Source organism: Sylvia atricapilla, chromosome 9 (genome assembly GCF_009819655.1).
Source record: "Sylvia atricapilla isolate bSylAtr1 chromosome 9, bSylAtr1.pri, whole genome shotgun sequence".
NCBI classification, from domain to species: Eukaryota; Metazoa; Chordata; class Aves; order Passeriformes; family Sylviidae; genus Sylvia; species Sylvia atricapilla.
Window position 1 is genome coordinate 19,137,215 of NC_089148.1, and position 18,183 is coordinate 19,155,397.

Genomic DNA, 18,183 nt, shown 5'->3' on the forward strand with positions numbered 1-18,183 from the left:
GAGGAGGCCCCTGCATCAGAGGAATTCAGCTACAGGTAGATTTCTTTAGAGGAAATGAGTATATTTTAACAAAAACGAAAAGGTGCAGCTATCCTTTATCTAATACAGTAGCGAGTTAAATTTCATGTATATCCAGAGGGGATACATGATCCTTACGTTTGCACAATAAAAAAAAGCGTTGGTAATTGACCTTTTAATTAGCACACTGCTCATTCAGTCCCCTGCTAAGATAGCATTTGATTTTGCATTTTTAATAAACTTTCACATTTCATTAAATTTTGACCATTTGAAAACAGCAAGACTGCCACTTCTTCTGAGGACAAGGTTTCTTACTACATCTAAGCAAATGCATGGTCTAACTCCAGGAAAAGTAAGTTTCCTTCTTCATTAAGAGAAAATCATTACAGATTAAAATGTATGCATACTTTTCCCAATAATGAAAACAAAAAGCACATACATAGAGCAATGTTTTTCAAATCAGGTTTAGCACTTGGATGCTAATGAGTCTAAAAGAAAACCACTAAAGAGTAAAAATGGACTGCGTTTTCAGAATATGGGCTACAGCTCTGACACCCAATATTTCACAATACATCACAGTGGTTTCCCTTTCTTTTGCCATAAATCAGCAATTACAAGCAGAGCTGTGCAACAATTCCAACATGCCTCTAGGTGGCACAGAGTATATTATTTACATGTGACCAAGGCCCTGAGACTCATACCTAAAACACTCACTTGCATCACCCTTGATTTCTATACAGCTCAAAACCCGAGGTGTATTTTTTTAAGTCCTGGCCACCACTATCTACTGAAATACATTGAAGAGCTATGTCAACTCCTTGGAATTTTTTAGCTTGTCCTTCCTTAATTTTAAATGTATCTCTTTATAGATCTTAAATAGTTACCAAGGGGTGAGTTGTTTCATAGATCTGTAAATTTTTACGTTTCTAAGGTGTGAACAAGTGCAAAATGCTGACACAGACAACTTCCTCTTGGCAATAATCATTCCAGAAAACATTCTGCCGAGAAAAAGGTTAATTTATAAAGATTCCAATGCTTTATTAAAGAAATATATCTACCTTATTTATTTATTTGTTTAAATTTTTCTAGAGGGAATTCAGCAAGGACCATGACCATGTGGACAAGTAATACTGCAGATAGAACAAACTTGGTATTTTGAAATCTTTTCACATCAGGCAAAGTCTTAGGATACAAGAGTGTTACTGGGCTGAGAGCATCAACACTAAACAATCCATTAAAAATGTAAAATCCTCATAATTTTTATCTTTGCTATGAAGACAGATTAAGACTTTTCTTCTTGAGCACAACCATGTAGAAAAGGCAGATGCTATGGCAGTATTAGAACACTGTTTCTAAGATGTTCTCACATTAATAATCCATGAAATAAGTGTAATAATCCAGGACACAAACACACACTTTAGACAATTCCAGAAAAAGAATGAACCAGGGAGGAGCTCTTGAAACACTTCAGCAATGGCACTTGCCATTCAGATTCCTCGTAGTGAAGCAGGGTATACCTCTAGCAAAACCTAAATCTGCCATGAGTTATTCAGCATCCAGCTCCCTGAGAAGTTACTCCAGATTAAAAATTCATTATTCTTCCATAAGTGAAAGGCCAGGAGATTAATGTATAGTTTCCAGCTGCAATGTAGTTTTCAGCAGAGACTATTCAAAACAAAACAGCTCTTGGTATTATGACTTCTTCTAAGGAAATGCAGAGTCTTAATTTTCATCAGCCAGGAGCCAGCAGCTGGTAGGATACAAATTACTTTCAAAATCTTGCTACAGATGCAGTCTTTTGCCAGCAAAACACTTTAGAATCCACTTCATCTAATCAAAAGAAATGTGGCATCAAAAAAACCCAAAGTGCCAACTATCTTAGCACAAATTTGCTTTAACTTTGCAGTGGAAATGTTTCTTTTTGTACTGAACATTTAAATATAAAATTAACATACTTATTGCTCCCATTTAATGTTTAATTAAAAAAAAAAATGCAGAGATGACTAAGTTGTCACTATGTTAGAGCAGGTCTCAGTGCCCCAGAGATGAGCATTCTGCCAAAGCTTTTGCTTTGCATTTATTTTTCTGTGTGCCTGCTAATATGGAAGCAGAATATCAGACATATAGAGACATTACACTCCATTTCCATGGGAAATTCTCTCACATTTGCAGAATCCTACTTCAAACTCTTTTCACATGACATTTGCCAGCAACACTGGCCACCCATCTTCATGCCCTTGGCTGCCCTCAAGGGGATCAGGACAAGCACTGGAAGAAAGGCAGCGTGGAGAGAAAATGACTCCAGGGACTGCAGTAGCCCTTCAGCCACCAGGTTTTCCTGCTCCAATAGGAATTCATTCAATCATAGCTTGCAATTCATTTCAAAGAGAATTAAGAATAAATTTTCAGAAGCAAGACTAACTGGATGCAGCTACTGAACTCCAACAAGATACCTTATTAGAGATTCATTACTAATTATTAAAATCAAATCACAAAAGGAAGGTTTCTGCAAAAAACTACAATCCTCCAGTAAGTGTCTATTATTCTTCTGAAAGAATTTGTTATGCAGACATGGAACTTTGGGAAAGGACCAGATGAAGATTCTGTGCAAATAAAGAATATAAGCAATATTTCACCAAGAGCAATTCCACAGATACATGCCAGAACATGCAATTAATTCAGCCTTTAAATTATCTTTATTTCTGTATTTCCCATAAATCATTTGCATGCAAGTTAATTGATGCAATATTGGAACAGAAGGCTATGTTATCACTGCACACCTGGCATTGTTTGCAAAAACTCAAAAATCATGTGATAATGCACATGAAACATGCACTAAAAATAAAGTTTTTGTTAAACGAACACCTCAAAGCAGCCACTGATTCACTTACAAAATATGTGCCTTTTTGACTCTTTACTGTTATTTGAATGTATCCTTTTCTTTTGTAAGGCTTAAGCATGAAACACACCAGCTGAGTCCCATGCAAGTATCTTCCTGAAGGAATAAGCTAATGACATCAGATCAAAATACTGCACAGATGAAAAATGTTCTATTGAAGATAATGACTAATTCTCTCTGCTTCAGATGAAACCTATTTATAACATTCTGAAGTCACATCTGAAGGGAACTATCACTCTTGTTTTGGGGGCATAATTAAATGCAATTCCTAGAGCAAAATTTAACTATAAAGTATTCTGAATACATGTGGAAGCCTGTTAAAGGCTTGTCTAATTTCATTCACATTAACAATAAGCACTGCATACCTCATTATACACAGTAAACAGAGACACTGGGTTAAAACAGTCAGATCAGCACTTTCCAGTTGTCATACCAATAAAACAAAGCTCTGCAGAAATTTCATATTTTGGCAGTTCATTTTCAGATGCATGACAAAGCAGCATAATGTGTCAACCAGTGAAGAATACACTCCATAAAGTGTTCACTGAGAACTTCCAGTGAGCAGCAGGCATCCAGGCACGCGACAGACCCTGGCTCTGCAGAAACATACCCAGAAGAGGATTTGGCTTGACACTACAGGACTCCTGTACTGAAAAAATGACTTGGCAGCCAACCCTTATCTGGCCACCCAGAGAGTGAGACCTTTGTCCCCTCCCTCTGGCCACTCCTGCCATCAGCACTGCAGGTCTCAAATGGACCCTGGCTATAGGTGGGTGGCTTATTTCAACTCTGACCTGGTGCACCTTGGCTGCACAGCTGCAGAGGAAAGATTTAGGAAGCAATTCACTGGTGATCTGCATTCAAAATCACAAAACCCCCGTGAGGATGATCAGAGTCTGCCTGCCCTGCTCCCACTGTTGTGTGCAGAGACAATTACAGACTTTAGCTGCGGTAGTGCCAGTTACAGCAGTTTACAAAGGAAGAAAATCAGGGATAGGACTACTTAGTCTTTACAGTGGAAATGAAACACTCAAATGTGTAAATGGAAAGATCAAAGGATTCCCAATTTCTTATTTCACATGTACCCAAAACAAATGGGGACAAGGGCACATTCATAAATCCCACTGTCTTAAGTGTTGGACCAAAGGGGAGAGAAATAGCTGGAAGTAGAGTCTGAGAGGTTCTGCCACTGGGCAGATACAGTCTTGTTCTTCCTGCTCACAACAAAGTCCAACAAATCCCAATATAGGTTTGGGTTTTCTTTAAAGAAAATCTTTCACAGAAGGAATATGGATTGTCACATCTATACCAAATTCAAAATACTCTCCTTGTATGACACTAATGCATCACATTCTTCTATTTCCAGAAACATCTAGGAAACATTTACTTTATGATATAATGCATATTTCCTACATGGGGTCACAGGAAGTCTGACCATGCAGATAATGAAATAGGAACAAGAAAAGCTGACCTGTCTGATCTGCTAGCTGGTTTTAGAAGAAGAGACATGATCAGACATATGACAGTAGGCTTTTCTTGTGGAAAATCTACATTATTTGCTCATACTGCATACAGTCAGTTGTGTCTAATAACTTCTGTCAACAACAGCTAGGTTTTTTGTTTAAGACAATGTAACAGGAGGGACACATACTCTTCAGTTTTAAGCTGCTTAATTTAAATTCCTTTCATTGTAGAACTTCTAGTATCTTCAATTTGTCCAAAATCCCAGTATGCTGCTATCCTACATCCCTTCTGTTTCCATTTTGCCATATGGTGACCATATTTTATGAAGTTAAAAGGTGGAAAAATCTCTTTTACTTTATTTGGACTTGTCTTGCATGACTGAAGTTAAGAGAAACATTGCTTTGTAGTTTTAAACTCGCCATTTTGCAGACAATTACTCAGAGCAAAGAACCTGGACACTCAAGTTTAATTATCTAGCATCATGCGCTTTATTTGCCTTCTAATGATGAAGTAATCCTGCACTCCTGAGCAAGGAGAAATGCTGAGCTTTTCAGACAGAATGATTCACATCCATATCTGCCCTGAGGGTAACCAGCCCAGAAGGCTGATCTTTTCCCCAGACACAAAGGAGTAGCATATCTGTGTTGGAATAAGGAACTATGAAAGACTATCAGCAGAGGCAGCAGGACACAGGTTTCAAGACAAAAATTTGGGATTAACCTGCTGCAGGTCCCCCTTGCTGTAAGCTGTGCAAAGAGATCATGCAAGGGCCTCTTTTGTTAATAAGAACAAGCTAGAAAAGTCTAAAATCCTGAGCCACAGAGGGTGGCAGCTGGGGACAACATGCACAGGCTTTGTGTCTTCTGCACACCCTTTGGCTAAAACAGAGAGACTTATTCTCGCATGAACACCTTGTGTTGCTACAATGCTACTTTCCAGAGAGTCTTCGCTCAGCGAAGGCTTCTGCCTTAAAAGAAAGGTGGGAGCATAGAGCCTTGGTTTGAGGAGATATGCTCATGTAAAGAAAAGATCATTGCTAGTATATGCCTTCCATTCACTTTTTTTTTTTTTTTTCTTTTTTTTTTTAAAGGAAAACCTCCAAAGAAACCCCACCACAAACCAAACAAAACCCAAATACATTCATTGCAGGAGGCTGATTAGAAAGAACAGTCCACAATTTCTGCTTTCATCTCTCTAGCAAATACATGTGTCTGTGTATAAACATGTCTTTCTGTCACAGACCACAGCATTTTTCCTTCAAGCCTGCGATATAAATGCAAAAAAGCACCAAAATGGGACAATTTGGAGACTGACAGTTTCTGTGTAGACTTCCACAACACTAAGGAGTTCTCAGGAAAATTCACTTCTAGATTCAAATGCTTGGCAATGCTGCCCAGGTAACTAGTGTTTATTCCTTGTGTTTCTTGTAAGTGATAATATGCAATCAGGTCTGGAAAATGGAAAATCCCACTTGTAAACATGTTTTAGAATCGACAAATGGAAGTGTGCCTGAGAAATCACATGATTCTCAATCCAGGTGTACCCCACGGCAGGACTCAAGAGACAGCAAATCCGACTCACATAAGCAAATGAAGAACTACTTTGTATTGAAATATCCTGTACGTTAGTATCTTGCAGAAAAAATCATGAGCTGGAATCTTTTTATACTTTATGAAGGAGAATGAATTAATCAAATTTTACTGAATAAAAAGATTTTCCTAATTCAACTAAGAAAACTAAGTCTTTTATGAAGTAAACCCATTTATCTCCTATTTTCATAGTTTAGAACCAACATTTAATTTACTCCTATCACGCAATTCCTTACCTCGGGTCCCTGAGGACCCAATGGTCCACGAGGTCCAGGTTCTCCAATTTTCCCCTTAAAAAAAACCCCAAACAGTTAAGATTTCTGATGATAATTTATTTTTTAAAACAGATGGTTATGAAGATTTTTAAAAGCACTTCTTAACAAAAAGGCCAACAGAAATGTTGAGATGACTTTTTCACTAAATAGGAAATTTTATACCTGCATCTCTTTGGACACTATTAAAACTAATTCTTCATATCTCTTTGAAGTCACAAAAAAAAAAAATCAAATTCATTTCAGACAGAGAAAAATGAGAGTTTTGGGAGGAACCACATAAAACCTCCTTTAAATATATAGCTCTTTTCAGAAAAAAAGTTACATATTCTTTAAACATCCAGAAAGTAACTGTTACAGATATTGGTTATCCACTTATAAATCTTAAGTATCCAATCACAACCAAAGAAATGGCAGTTTTGTGATTAACAGCAATAAAATGAGGTCCGATCCACATGTAATGGTAACTCCATTACATACAAATTTCAACCCATCTAAAAATGGGCCACATTTCTTTAAGTTATATTTGTTCTGATTTCTCTAAGTTTTTATCTGTTCTTCTACATTTTCACAAGTTTTCTTCCACCATAAGTAGATGTCACTTGAGGAAAATGAAGGTCTGACCTGGGAAACATTTCTCTAATTTTTAACATGAATTATTTCACTGTAAATTTACTCTACAAGGTTGAATTTCTATTACTTGCAGGACTGAGGTCTCATAGCTGAATTTAATCACAAATAATAAGTCATAAGGTTGGTCACGTTCAGCCTGTGCTTAAAATCCACAACTCTTTCAGGAATAGGCTCATTCACATGTTTATCTTAAAATAAAACTTCTTGTACCTTTAAAAGCAAAAAAAAGTGATTTTTCCCATCTAAGCTTAAGCAAATTTGTGTAAGTTTGTTGCAGGATTAGTGCTTATACTCTAAGTTCTATGGGACAAGGAAAGTCTTTGTTATTGAATTTAAGGGCCCATGACATTCATGACGTCTACGTAGGTTTAGCAGTTATTGGCTTGATTTTACACAAGAAAATTGACACTGGAGTGAATATTGGCTGCTTTTAATTATATATTGAAAAGAGAGAGCACTAAAAAGGTGAGGAAAAGCAGGTAACTCTGCACAGTATGCCTTTTCTGCCTCAACATTTAAAAACCCAGCAGCAGTGGCAGCAGCCCACAGATGTCTTTAAAGCTGCTAAAATCAGTAAATATAGGAATTCATGACTACTCCCATCCCTGTGACAAATGACTAGCTATTATTATTGAGTTCTCACACATTCCCTCCAAATCCAGCTAGTCCAAATGGTCATCTGGAAGTTCCCAGAGCTCTGTGGATTTCTTTCAGATATTACCTATATGTTCACTCCCCAACACAATGATTGTCACAGAATATCTAATATCCTAAGCACCATATTGAAATTTGACACATATATTAATATTTGTACTAGTCCCACGTTTTAGGATCTGACTCACTCATTAACACCAGTCACTAGAAATAAAAGTAGCTTGGACCTTGCACTGTGAACATAACAATCATACAAGTGTCAAATATCAACAGTAGTATCAAATATCAACAACATTCAGTGATATACTGACAGCAAATATCATGTGTAAACTTACTGGAGGTCCTAGTTTTCCTCTGATCCCTGGGGGTCCTGGTAAACCAAGAGCACCCTGAAAAAAGAAAGTTATTAAATGCACGTGAAAATTAATTTTTATTTTGGAAGCAATAAATTGCTATGTTTTGACACCTGAAACAGGCTTTAAAGAATTCTGCGGGTTGAAAACTATCTTCTAACATTCAACTTGCATCAAAAGAGTTCTCACAGGATGTGCTATTTCAGTGACTTGTGATGTACTAGCCAAACAGGAAAGATGATCCTTATTTATCTCAGTTTTGATGATGTGAAGGAGCATGCCAGACCATGTGCTGCTGCTAACCACAGCAGGTCCAGGTGAGCTGCAGATGAACCTCGAGGGTCAAGGGAAAAATACCTTTTACAACAGTTCATTAAAAGATTGAGATCACACCATAATGTTTGATGCATCTCTATACACACAACTGCCAGAATTCTGTTTGTGCCCTTTACTTGTCTTTGTGCACACTTTCCATAGCTGAGTTTTAAGTAGCACAAAATTTCTTAAAAGTATGTTAAAACAGGGATATCCAGAAAGTATTACTACTGCATTCTACTTTTATGCAACCAATCTGCTGCATTTTAAGAGACTCATAAGCCGGATGAAGTTGCTGAAACTGGATAAGTTCGTAAAACAATGCAATTATAACTTACCTTGTCTCCTGGGTACCCCTGATCTCCTGGCTCTCCTGCAAGGCCATGTTCACCCTAAACAACACAGAATTTTATGCAGACATATGTATGAGGCTTAAAATGGGGTAGTTTTCAGAAACAGAGAAAGATTAATTCAATATTCACTATTTAAAATTAACACAGATCTTTGACAATGCAAGATGCTTCACTGAAATGCCTCTTCCAGGAAAGTCTAAAGACACAGACCTGGATTATTATGTTCAGTAGTTAGTGTTATGTTCAGGAAAAAGTTTGTCTAAAGTACCAGATCATGAGTCTGACATAAATTTAAGAAACAAAAGTCAGAAGAAAAAGAAATCAAAAGGAAAAAGGGAAGACTTTACCAAGTACATTATGCTCAAGTTTTAATGAAGGAACTATATGTCTCCAAAATAATGAAAATATTTAAATCACCTTATCACCTTTCATTCCAGGCTGTCCCACACTCCCTGGGAAACCCTGTTAAAATAAAGAAAATATAAATCCAATGCTTGACCATAATTGGGAAAGCAGCACAAGCATGTGGCTATGGGATGATTAAATACCATACCATGGGCCCTGGAATTCCTGATGGTCCAGTCAGTCCTGCTGGCCCAATGTCTCCCTATCAAACAGCAAGAAAGGTGACTGCATTTGATGAAATGGGGTAATTTAAACACTCCTAACACAATGTGGCTTTTTTTCTGCACCACAGAGAGAAACCAAAATATTTTTTAGGTTAATTTCTTAGGGAAAAAACGGGTATCGGTATCATAAAGTCTTACACATTTGCAGTTCCCAACAAAATCAGCAGAAACAAAATTCCCTCTTCTCATGTAGATTACAAATTCAAAAGAAGAAAACAGTGCATTAAGCAATGCAAATTCAGGGAGCTTTCTTTTGTACTGCAGCTACACACTCAGCGGTCATTGCTGCTGTCCTTAGGCTTACATAACAGCACTTCTCTGTAGGCATCAAATTTGGCTTAAAGAAATTATTCTATGTTGAGTAGGGCCCTAAGTGGCCTTTTAAATGGTCCTTTTACTCAATTTCTCATCTATCAGTGACTTCCATGAGTAAAAAGTAAAGAAAGAAAAAAATTGGTTGTGACTAAATACCAAGTGTGCAGAATCAAACCTACATTCTGATTGACATGCTAACCTTTTCTGTTCTAAGGTACCTTCAGAGTCCTTACTACAATTCTTCTTTCTGGGATTTATTTAGGCAGTTTTATGGCACAGGAAAAAAAATTGAATCACAAAACTTAGGAATCTTTTAAAGAACAGCAACAGCAATAATATTAATGAAAAAGCATGAGCTAAACTAAGACCTGACTTAGAATACTTAAAACTGTATTACAAAGGGAGAAGTCTATCTTCTTGCTGCCTATTCAACCTCAGGGAAGAAAAACAAAAAAAAACAAAAAAAAAACCAACAAAAAAAAAAAAAAAAAAAAAAAGGCAATGTTTATATCTCTATGGCTATGCAAAAATTTAACAACACATATGAATAAAGCAATCTTTTGCCACTTGCCGAGAGTGATGTGGAAAAGATGTTACGGGCATCTATGCATTTCCAGTTGAGCACACATTCATTATTCCCCTGGACACTCTTGCAGCAATGTTAGCAACTACATTCTTCTGCAGCCACCATCAGACTTATGGCTCAGTGAAGAAAAAACAAGACCAATCACTTAGTGTTTAATGGTGCTTGGTAGAGCTCCCAAGAAAATTGCCACTCTACATTTCTTTAGCTTTCCATGACTGCTTAAATAATATATTCTCTCGTGCTAGCTGATCAAGTAAATTGTTGATGTTGCTGTCTCTGAGTTGCACTACATATTCTAGTTCAGCAAGGCATTTATGCTTAATAATACTGAATGTTGAAATGCACTCTTATGGTAACAACAGAATTGATTGGAAAATCACAGAGGGATACTGAGCTGGGAAATTCAGCTCACAACAGCAACAGGAAGAAGTTCCAAAACAGCTTTACAACATTCAGGTTCATTAAACGCCTGTTACAGTCTCCAGATACATGAGAGACTTTAATTAACAGTAAAGAACTGGAACCACACAAAAATAAAACTCAAAAAGAGTTGAATTAGTCTGTCAGATTTTTTAATCATCCTCCACCTACAACAGCTTTCCTATATGTTAACATATGCTTATCACTTTGGATAAAACTTGCTGATCAATAAAACCTGCAGCTACATCAAGTGTAACTTTTTCAACATTTCTATGTGACAAGTGAAACTAAAACCAAATTGCATTATTCAGTCAAAAAGATAAAATACCAGATAACTAAAGTTTTCCTAGTATTAAGTGGGTTTTTTTTGTTGGTTGTCTTTTTTTTGTTTTTTTTTGGGTTTTTTTTGTTTTTTGTTTTTTTTTTTAAAGGAAAAGACATTTAAAAATTAAAAAGAAAAACTAATTTGGGTATCTAGCAGTAAATTTTCTGAAACTCTTTATCTTATTAAAACTCATGGCCTTGCTAAGTCTTGAAAGGCTGACTGTTCAGCCAGCCAAAACTCTGAACTTGGCAACAACTTCGTATATTGAAAAAATATCATGGGTGGAAGGAATTACTGGACTCAGCTTGCTGCTGCTGTTCACTTTGCCATTGTTCTCATGAGCAAAGACAAAAATATAACTAACTCTTGACACTGCACACAGCTGGGCTAGACAAGCTGTTTGAATTAATGCTCTTGGTTTCTGCCAGAAAATATATTTAATCTCATGTTCAATACTGCATCTTGTAGTAGTATAATGTGTTACAACTGACAAAATATTTTAAAGTAAACACTAAGGACTGTAGCTCTTTACTCAGTTTTGGATGACCATGAGCATCTGCCTGCACAAGAGAAAGCTGAGGCCAAGGGAGCACAGACCCATTTGGAGAGCAGGTGTGGCCAAGGAACAGGGCTGCACCACACAGACTGCACCTGGGGATGCTGGGGTCACCTGAAACTCCCCCAGGGTCTTGGCGACATTCTGCTACAGATGGAAGAGTGAAATGGTCCCTTGTAAAAAACCTCTGGGAGAAAGGACACCTCTTCCAATTCTGTGAAATGACTGTGAAAGAGGAAACCAGACTAACCCATACAATGGAACCATGTTAAAGAGTCCCACATATAAACAAGAGAAGGCCATTCAAATGGAGCTCACACTCTAAATTGTTAATTTCATGCTGTTCAGAATCTAAACATGTCATCAACTTCTTTGTTTTTTTCCCCCCAAGAAATAGCTCTCATTATGGTTATATTCCATCTACATACAAATGGCAAAAGCTTTGGACTGGTTATTGAAAATTATTTTTCTACTTCACAAAAACTATCGACACTCAATCTCTCTGTAAGTGATTGCAACTCAGCAAGAAGGCACAAGCAGCTTTGATCCTGCAAACATTTATGCTCATGAACTCTAGGTAGGGCTAAACTGCTAAATTTTAGTCAAAATAATCAATAACAGTATCTTTTTGGAAGTGATATATAGTAGGCTTTTTAAAAAACTTCAGGTACGTTTGTACAATTATCAAAGTCTTTGAGATTAAATTCCAAAGACAGTCATGTAAGAGAAAAATGCAAACCACAATTCTAAGCAAATTCTCAAGAGCACAAGCTCCAGTCTCACTAGTGTGTCAATTGGTCTGACTACGTCAACTGACAAGAACACAGAAAATCATGTTTGATGATGAAGGCTGGAGGCTACAGAGGTTTCTTGACCAAGCTCTTGTTTTCACTATAGCAGTGCTGTAACAATCCTAATCAGGCAGCAAAGGATTACTTACAGGAATTCTTTCTTGTTATGAACGTATAATTAGAAAGAATAACAATTGAACTCAACTGTTGTGCTTCAAAGGAAAGTAAGATGACCATCAGTGTAAAACAAACTTATTAAGAATGTTTCAGATCTGCAGATATCAAAAAAATCCATAAAGCAAACACTGGAGATAATCATGGCTTCCTTAATTGAAGTGTAAACACTTGCTTTTTCTCTCTTGTTAAGAATGTGGCTGTGTAGCCAGACATGACAGAGACAACATCAAGAATCAGAGGTCCTCTATGAGTAAATACATGAATTGAAGAAAAACAAGGGAGTGAGACTACTCAGAATGACAGTCTTTCCCACATTCTGTAGGACTCACAGAGTTTCTCTGGCACAATTGACAGACACAACTACTGTGTGCAGCTCCACAGTGACCATCATAGCCTTATTCTACATATATTGAAAAAATTAATATGATCTTGTAAATGATAAAGTTATTTTTCTTAGAAATTAATTCTGCTTTGAATTTGGTAGCCATATTCAGGAACCAATGAGGACTGTTGTCATTAAAATGTTTGAGACCACTGCACCCTTCACACTGGCTTTAGTGATAGGAACTAGCAAACTTGGTCATTTCAAACAAAAAACCCAAACACACTGGATCAGAAACAAGCGAATACAAATCCACACCAAATGGAGAAAGGCTCCATGCTGCCAACATGACAGCAATTTTGTAGAGTGATATTATTTAAAATCTTGGCTATCTCAAATAAAAGCTGTTTAAATTCTTGAATTTCCATAATTGTTTTTACTATTTCACAAACACACAAGACAAATGCTCTAATGCAGTCATATCAAAGTAAGTAATAAAAATATACTCACTCTTAGTCCTGGAAATCCAGGAGGACCAACACCACCAACAATTCCCTTTAGAGAAAGTTAATCTTAGATTACCTGAATTTTATCATTTAAAAGGAATCCCAGTGATAAAGTAAAAGTGATTAAAAAGCAAGTCAGTTTTGATTTGTGCAGAGTTTCCAAAGAGTGACAGCTAATATGCTTAGTAAAATCCCTGGATTGTGGAATTAGAGCACTAGCTATTTGCATCACAGGAACATTTCTGCTGTTAATGTAAGAATATGAGATTTTTTTTTATCATGATACTTAAAGTGGAAGGAAAAAAAAACCCCAATTTTTTTGAGTGTGAATAACAAATTTATTAAGATTCCTTTGAAAAATAAAGAAGAGCACCATCTCAGTTCACAGAAAGACCTCTGCAAATTAAAGGCTCTTTATGAAAAATTATTTCTTGGTACAAACTATGGTATTTGTACTTCAAATAGAACCTAACAATTCAATAGTACTCCACTACTACATCTGCCATAGTTTACCTCAGAAGAGGTTGAAACACTGCTGAAAACAGTTGCTAAGTCTCTTTGCCCTACGTGAAACAGGCATTGTAGCCCTCCAGGTCACCATGTCCCATGCAAGCTGTCCCAACACCTGGGACCTGGTACTCAGTGGATAACATACACAGGGTCCACTGCAGCCTGTTGGCACCTACAGGGAAGGGGAAGTTTCATGTGAGCAATTCTAAGCTCTTCTGAAAGTGTCCAACTGGCCATGGCTGGTGGATATGGCACAGAGGACACCTTTGTGCTCTCCTCCCTCCTCCGGTGCCTACACCCTTTCTCCAACCTGCCCTAAACTACCACAGGGGAAGCTGAATGCTTCAGCAACATCCTCTGAGGCAGACTGACATCCTCAGAGGATTGAGAGGGTGCTGTGGAAATGAAGGATGGCATTAGTCAGTTAAGAAGAAGAAATTAGGCATGGAGACAAATGTCATTTATGTCAAGTCAGCACATGAGAAGAAATGTCTTCCCTACAAGTTCCTGCTGCCACAGGCCTCCCAGGCAGCTCCTGGTCTCCAGTGCCAGCTCAAAGAGAGGCTCTTTAAATATGCCTTTAGCATTGCAGACCCCTGCAGCTGCAGCACTGGCCCCTTGCCTGAACAAGCCCTGCAGGGTGAGCTTTGGGGGAAAAGGGGAGAGGGGTTGCTGCTTGTCAAAGAAGGCAGTAAGATCAGCAGCTGTCTTGGCAGATTAGATGGAACTTGTTTGCAAATGCTTTGCAGTAAAACAGGCTTCTTTGTAATGTGCAAGTCTGTAATTTCAGATCCAGGATTTCTGAGCTTGTTTCTAGTGAAGTACTGTTCTGCAGATCTGGTAGAAAGACAATATCTGCTTTATCAGGAATGGAGGGAGACTTGGGAATACGAGGAGGGGAAGGAATAACCAGCTTTAAATATCATTTGCAAGGGAGCTGGTGACACTCAACCCCTCAGTGAGTTTTCAAGATGAAAACCATACTGATATCACCTGACATTCCAACAAGGGAAGCTTTGCCTTAGGGACCAGAAATGCATAAGAATTTTTTTTCCTGTGTACCGAAATGTTGGCACCAAACATTGATAACCCACCAGCAAACTCACTTAAGCTTTCTAAAACAAATTTCTAAGATGAGTGTCAAGGCAGACCTTCAAAAAACAGAGAAACTCTGTCTAGTTGATTAGTCTGTTCCATATCAGAAAAAATCTTTAGACGCAAAGTGATAGTGGTTTCCAAAGGAGCATTGAACAATACAAGATGATTTAAATCAGCTGCTCTTTTACCCAGCACTTGCTGTTTTCTCTTCTCTTGCCCAAAGCCTTTCACCGGTTTCTGACACCAGAAGAAACCTGAGTTTAGAGTCTGCAGCCAGAGTTTCAGAGCAAGACAGCAAAGCTCCTTTGAGGGCAGCCTGTGAAGCGACGTGACTGTGCCACAGGCTGAACACCACACTGCAAGGGCACACACTGCCAAGGACAAAGCTGTTATCACACTGATTACAATGCACTAAATGACATGCTAACATAATGTGTTTAGTAGCAGTTCAAAGGATGAAATCAACCATCAAATGCACAAGCACACAAAAGCTGGGGTTTTACATGCAGGCAGAATCCTATTTTGTTAAGGTGATCTTTGAATAATGGTTTAAATAAACAGCACAAAGTCACATCTAATGCAAGAAACTTCTGAAAACAGAATATTGACATTAGTATTCCAATGAGGGCAGCAAGAGATCTGATTCTCAAGGTAGTCAGCACATGCAGCAGTGGAAAATGTGTTCTCTTGGCAGCTTTCTGAACATTTTCTTCCTCTTTTATACTTATTACAGTAGTTTCCTAGCAATTTCCACGGGAAAAGTTAACAGTCCAAAATTTTCCTGTGGACTTGAAAACATTTCTTTTGAGGCAAAAGTATCTTTAAATTTTGGAGGGGAGTTAATACTGAGTTTTACAAATTTTATTATGTTAATCAACACACAATTCAATACTTACAGGACTTCCATCTGGACCAGGAGGGCCTCTATTTCCAAAGTCACCTGGAAAACCCTAAAGCAGAATAGAAATACCTGTTCTTCATTATTCAAGACATAAAAGGTGCTCTGAACACTGAATCTCTATAGGTTTGGGGAATTAAGACATCATAGATAGATTCAGGGAGTGTGATGGAGGAATGGGGAAGAAAAGCAGAAGAAGTTTCAGTTCAAATGAACAGAATAGTGATATTTGTTTTTGTCCTAAAGCCATAAACCCAAAATGATACAACTATACACAATGGAAATATATGGAAAAAGCAGATAACTGTATTACTTTAAGAGCAATATTAAACAAGCATTACTTGAATTGTTTTCTTGGAGCCTATTTTCCTATTTCGTTTTTTTAACTCAATTTTTTTCCTGTTAGCTTCAACATTCACTAAAACATCTGTCCTTCTTTCCTTAACTCATCCCCAAATATTAATGGTTGGCATCTCAGTATGAGATCTCATATTCATTAGAAATCAAACCATTCCTATTTCTAACCAATGTGAACACTTGCCTTAGTCTGCATCTAGACACTAAAACAATAACTCAAGACATAGTAAAGCCTCATTTATTTTATGAGTTTTGACCTTCAGAGAGTAGATTATCAGAACAGGAAAGAAATCTGATTTGCCAAGTCAAGCATCGAAGCTTAAAACAGGAATTTCCATTTCTGCTTCAGAAAGAAAACGGAATGGAATTCCACCACTTTACTGGCTCTAATCTTCTTTCCTGTTAGGGTTTTGAAAATTGCTTTACTTCTTTCAGATGTTGCCCACTGCAGAAGCACATAAGTTGCTGGGGAAAAGTGATTTGATTTTTTGCTTGGGTTTTTTTTGGAGGGGGGTGGAGGTGGGAGGGTGGTATGAGGGAGTTTAAGATTAATTTTTATCAGTTTAGTATTGCTAGGCAGATCTCACTGTTTTACTGGAAAAGCCACATGTAGCTAACTAGAAACTAGTTTGAAGCAGCACCATGAAATATTTTCATGATTGCTAGGTATTCACTGTATGAAATCAGGAGAAGGGAGGTAGTGCAGATCTACTGAGAAGTCAAAATAATTTTTTAACCACAGTGTAAGATCTATGTAAGAGTTTATCAGAAAATTTGCAAAATACTAAGCTGGAAAGGGATTCTACCTGGAAAAGTCCAAGCTATGGCACTCAAAGCAAAGAAACTTTCCTTGGAATTGAAAAATGTCACACAGTGTTATTAGAGTACTGAGATAATGGAGAGATGCACTGACCTCAAGAAATCAGCCACAAAAACTCTGAGCATTTCTAATCCATCTCCATGGGAAAAGGAGCAAATCCATCCTTAGAATAATTTTTATGTGAACTGCTCTTCTTTGTCTTTTCAGTATTTCAATATCTTTTTACCTCTCCATGTCTGTCAGGAACAGTACTTTGAGGCATTAACCTTTCACCTCTGTAAAACCATGTTCAAACCTGCAGCAGGTCAAAGGTACAATTCATTTGGCCTTTTTAAGCTGCTTTGTTTGGAGGGCATCCACACAGCTGTCCAGCTCAGGACTTGCTGCAGCAGTGTCTTTCCTTAATGGAATGGGGAATATACATCATCATACAATAGTATTCCAACAGGAGCCAGGAAGATAATCTAAAACTGTGTCAAGGAGATGGAAAAATCATATCATAAATCAAAGTAGTTTAAGTACTGCTTAAGCCATACTTGGCTTTAGTAAGAAGCCAAGCTTTTATAAAAATGAAGGCAACTTTTTTTTACATATTTACATGCATGCATGCTGTCAAAATATGTTGAAACAACTGAATAGCTATTAATTCTCATCATCATGTATGATAATGAGAAATAATCTGAAACAGTCTTCTGTAGAATCATTTGGGTTGATTTTAGGTGGAGATTTTTTGGCTTTCTTTTGTTAATGCAGGAAAAGCTAAACACAGGAATTCCTCTCAAAACCATGAATTTTTTGTTCAGCACCTGATCACAGAACAAAGAAGAATTTGTAGCCATAACTGTAAAATTTGAGAATACAGGTCTTCATCTTTTGACACTTAGTATTTAAAAAGTAGAGGTTCTTAGGCAATATCAATAAAGCAGATTTAATTGATTCTCAACATTGTACACTACTGGTAATTTTTTTTTCCCAGCTCTGAAAATGTAGTGTAAACTTTTACATATGCAAACATACATATTATACAGTGACTATGCTGTTAAAAGCTATCACATAAGAGGATGAAGCCAAAGATTTATTTATGACCCATTCCTAAAAAGCGTATTTTGGTTGTACTGCCTACTATTGGTAGGTGTTGGAAGAGGCACAATTGTCATAATACCGTGCATATTCTTTTGAAACTCACAAGTGAGGCCTCAGTGGGGAAATGAAGGATGCAATGAGGACAGTCTTACCAACCACATAAAATCACAAATGATACAGCCCAATCCCAGTATAAAAGTGACAGATCACCCCACAGTCTTTATAATCACATTCTCAATA

The 18,183-nt window shown here is 37.3% G+C and overlaps 1 protein-coding gene across 1 annotated transcript in view; it reads right to left on the minus strand.

The window, feature by feature from the left end:
* COL24A1 (collagen type XXIV alpha 1 chain) overlaps positions 1–18,183 on the minus strand; it is a 122,456-nt gene that overhangs the window by 63,842 nt on the left and 40,431 nt on the right. The window contains exons 13-19 of the mRNA XM_066325158.1: positions 15,682–15,735; positions 13,182–13,226; positions 9,104–9,157; positions 8,968–9,012; positions 8,536–8,589; positions 7,865–7,918; positions 6,207–6,260 (exon numbers count right to left, since the gene is read on the minus strand). Of these exons, the coding sequence (XP_066181255.1) occupies positions 6,207–6,260; positions 7,865–7,918; positions 8,536–8,589; positions 8,968–9,012; positions 9,104–9,157; positions 13,182–13,226; positions 15,682–15,735 (360 nt within the window). The remainder of the gene's footprint in view (positions 1–6,206; positions 6,261–7,864; positions 7,919–8,535; positions 8,590–8,967; positions 9,013–9,103; positions 9,158–13,181; positions 13,227–15,681; positions 15,736–18,183) is intronic.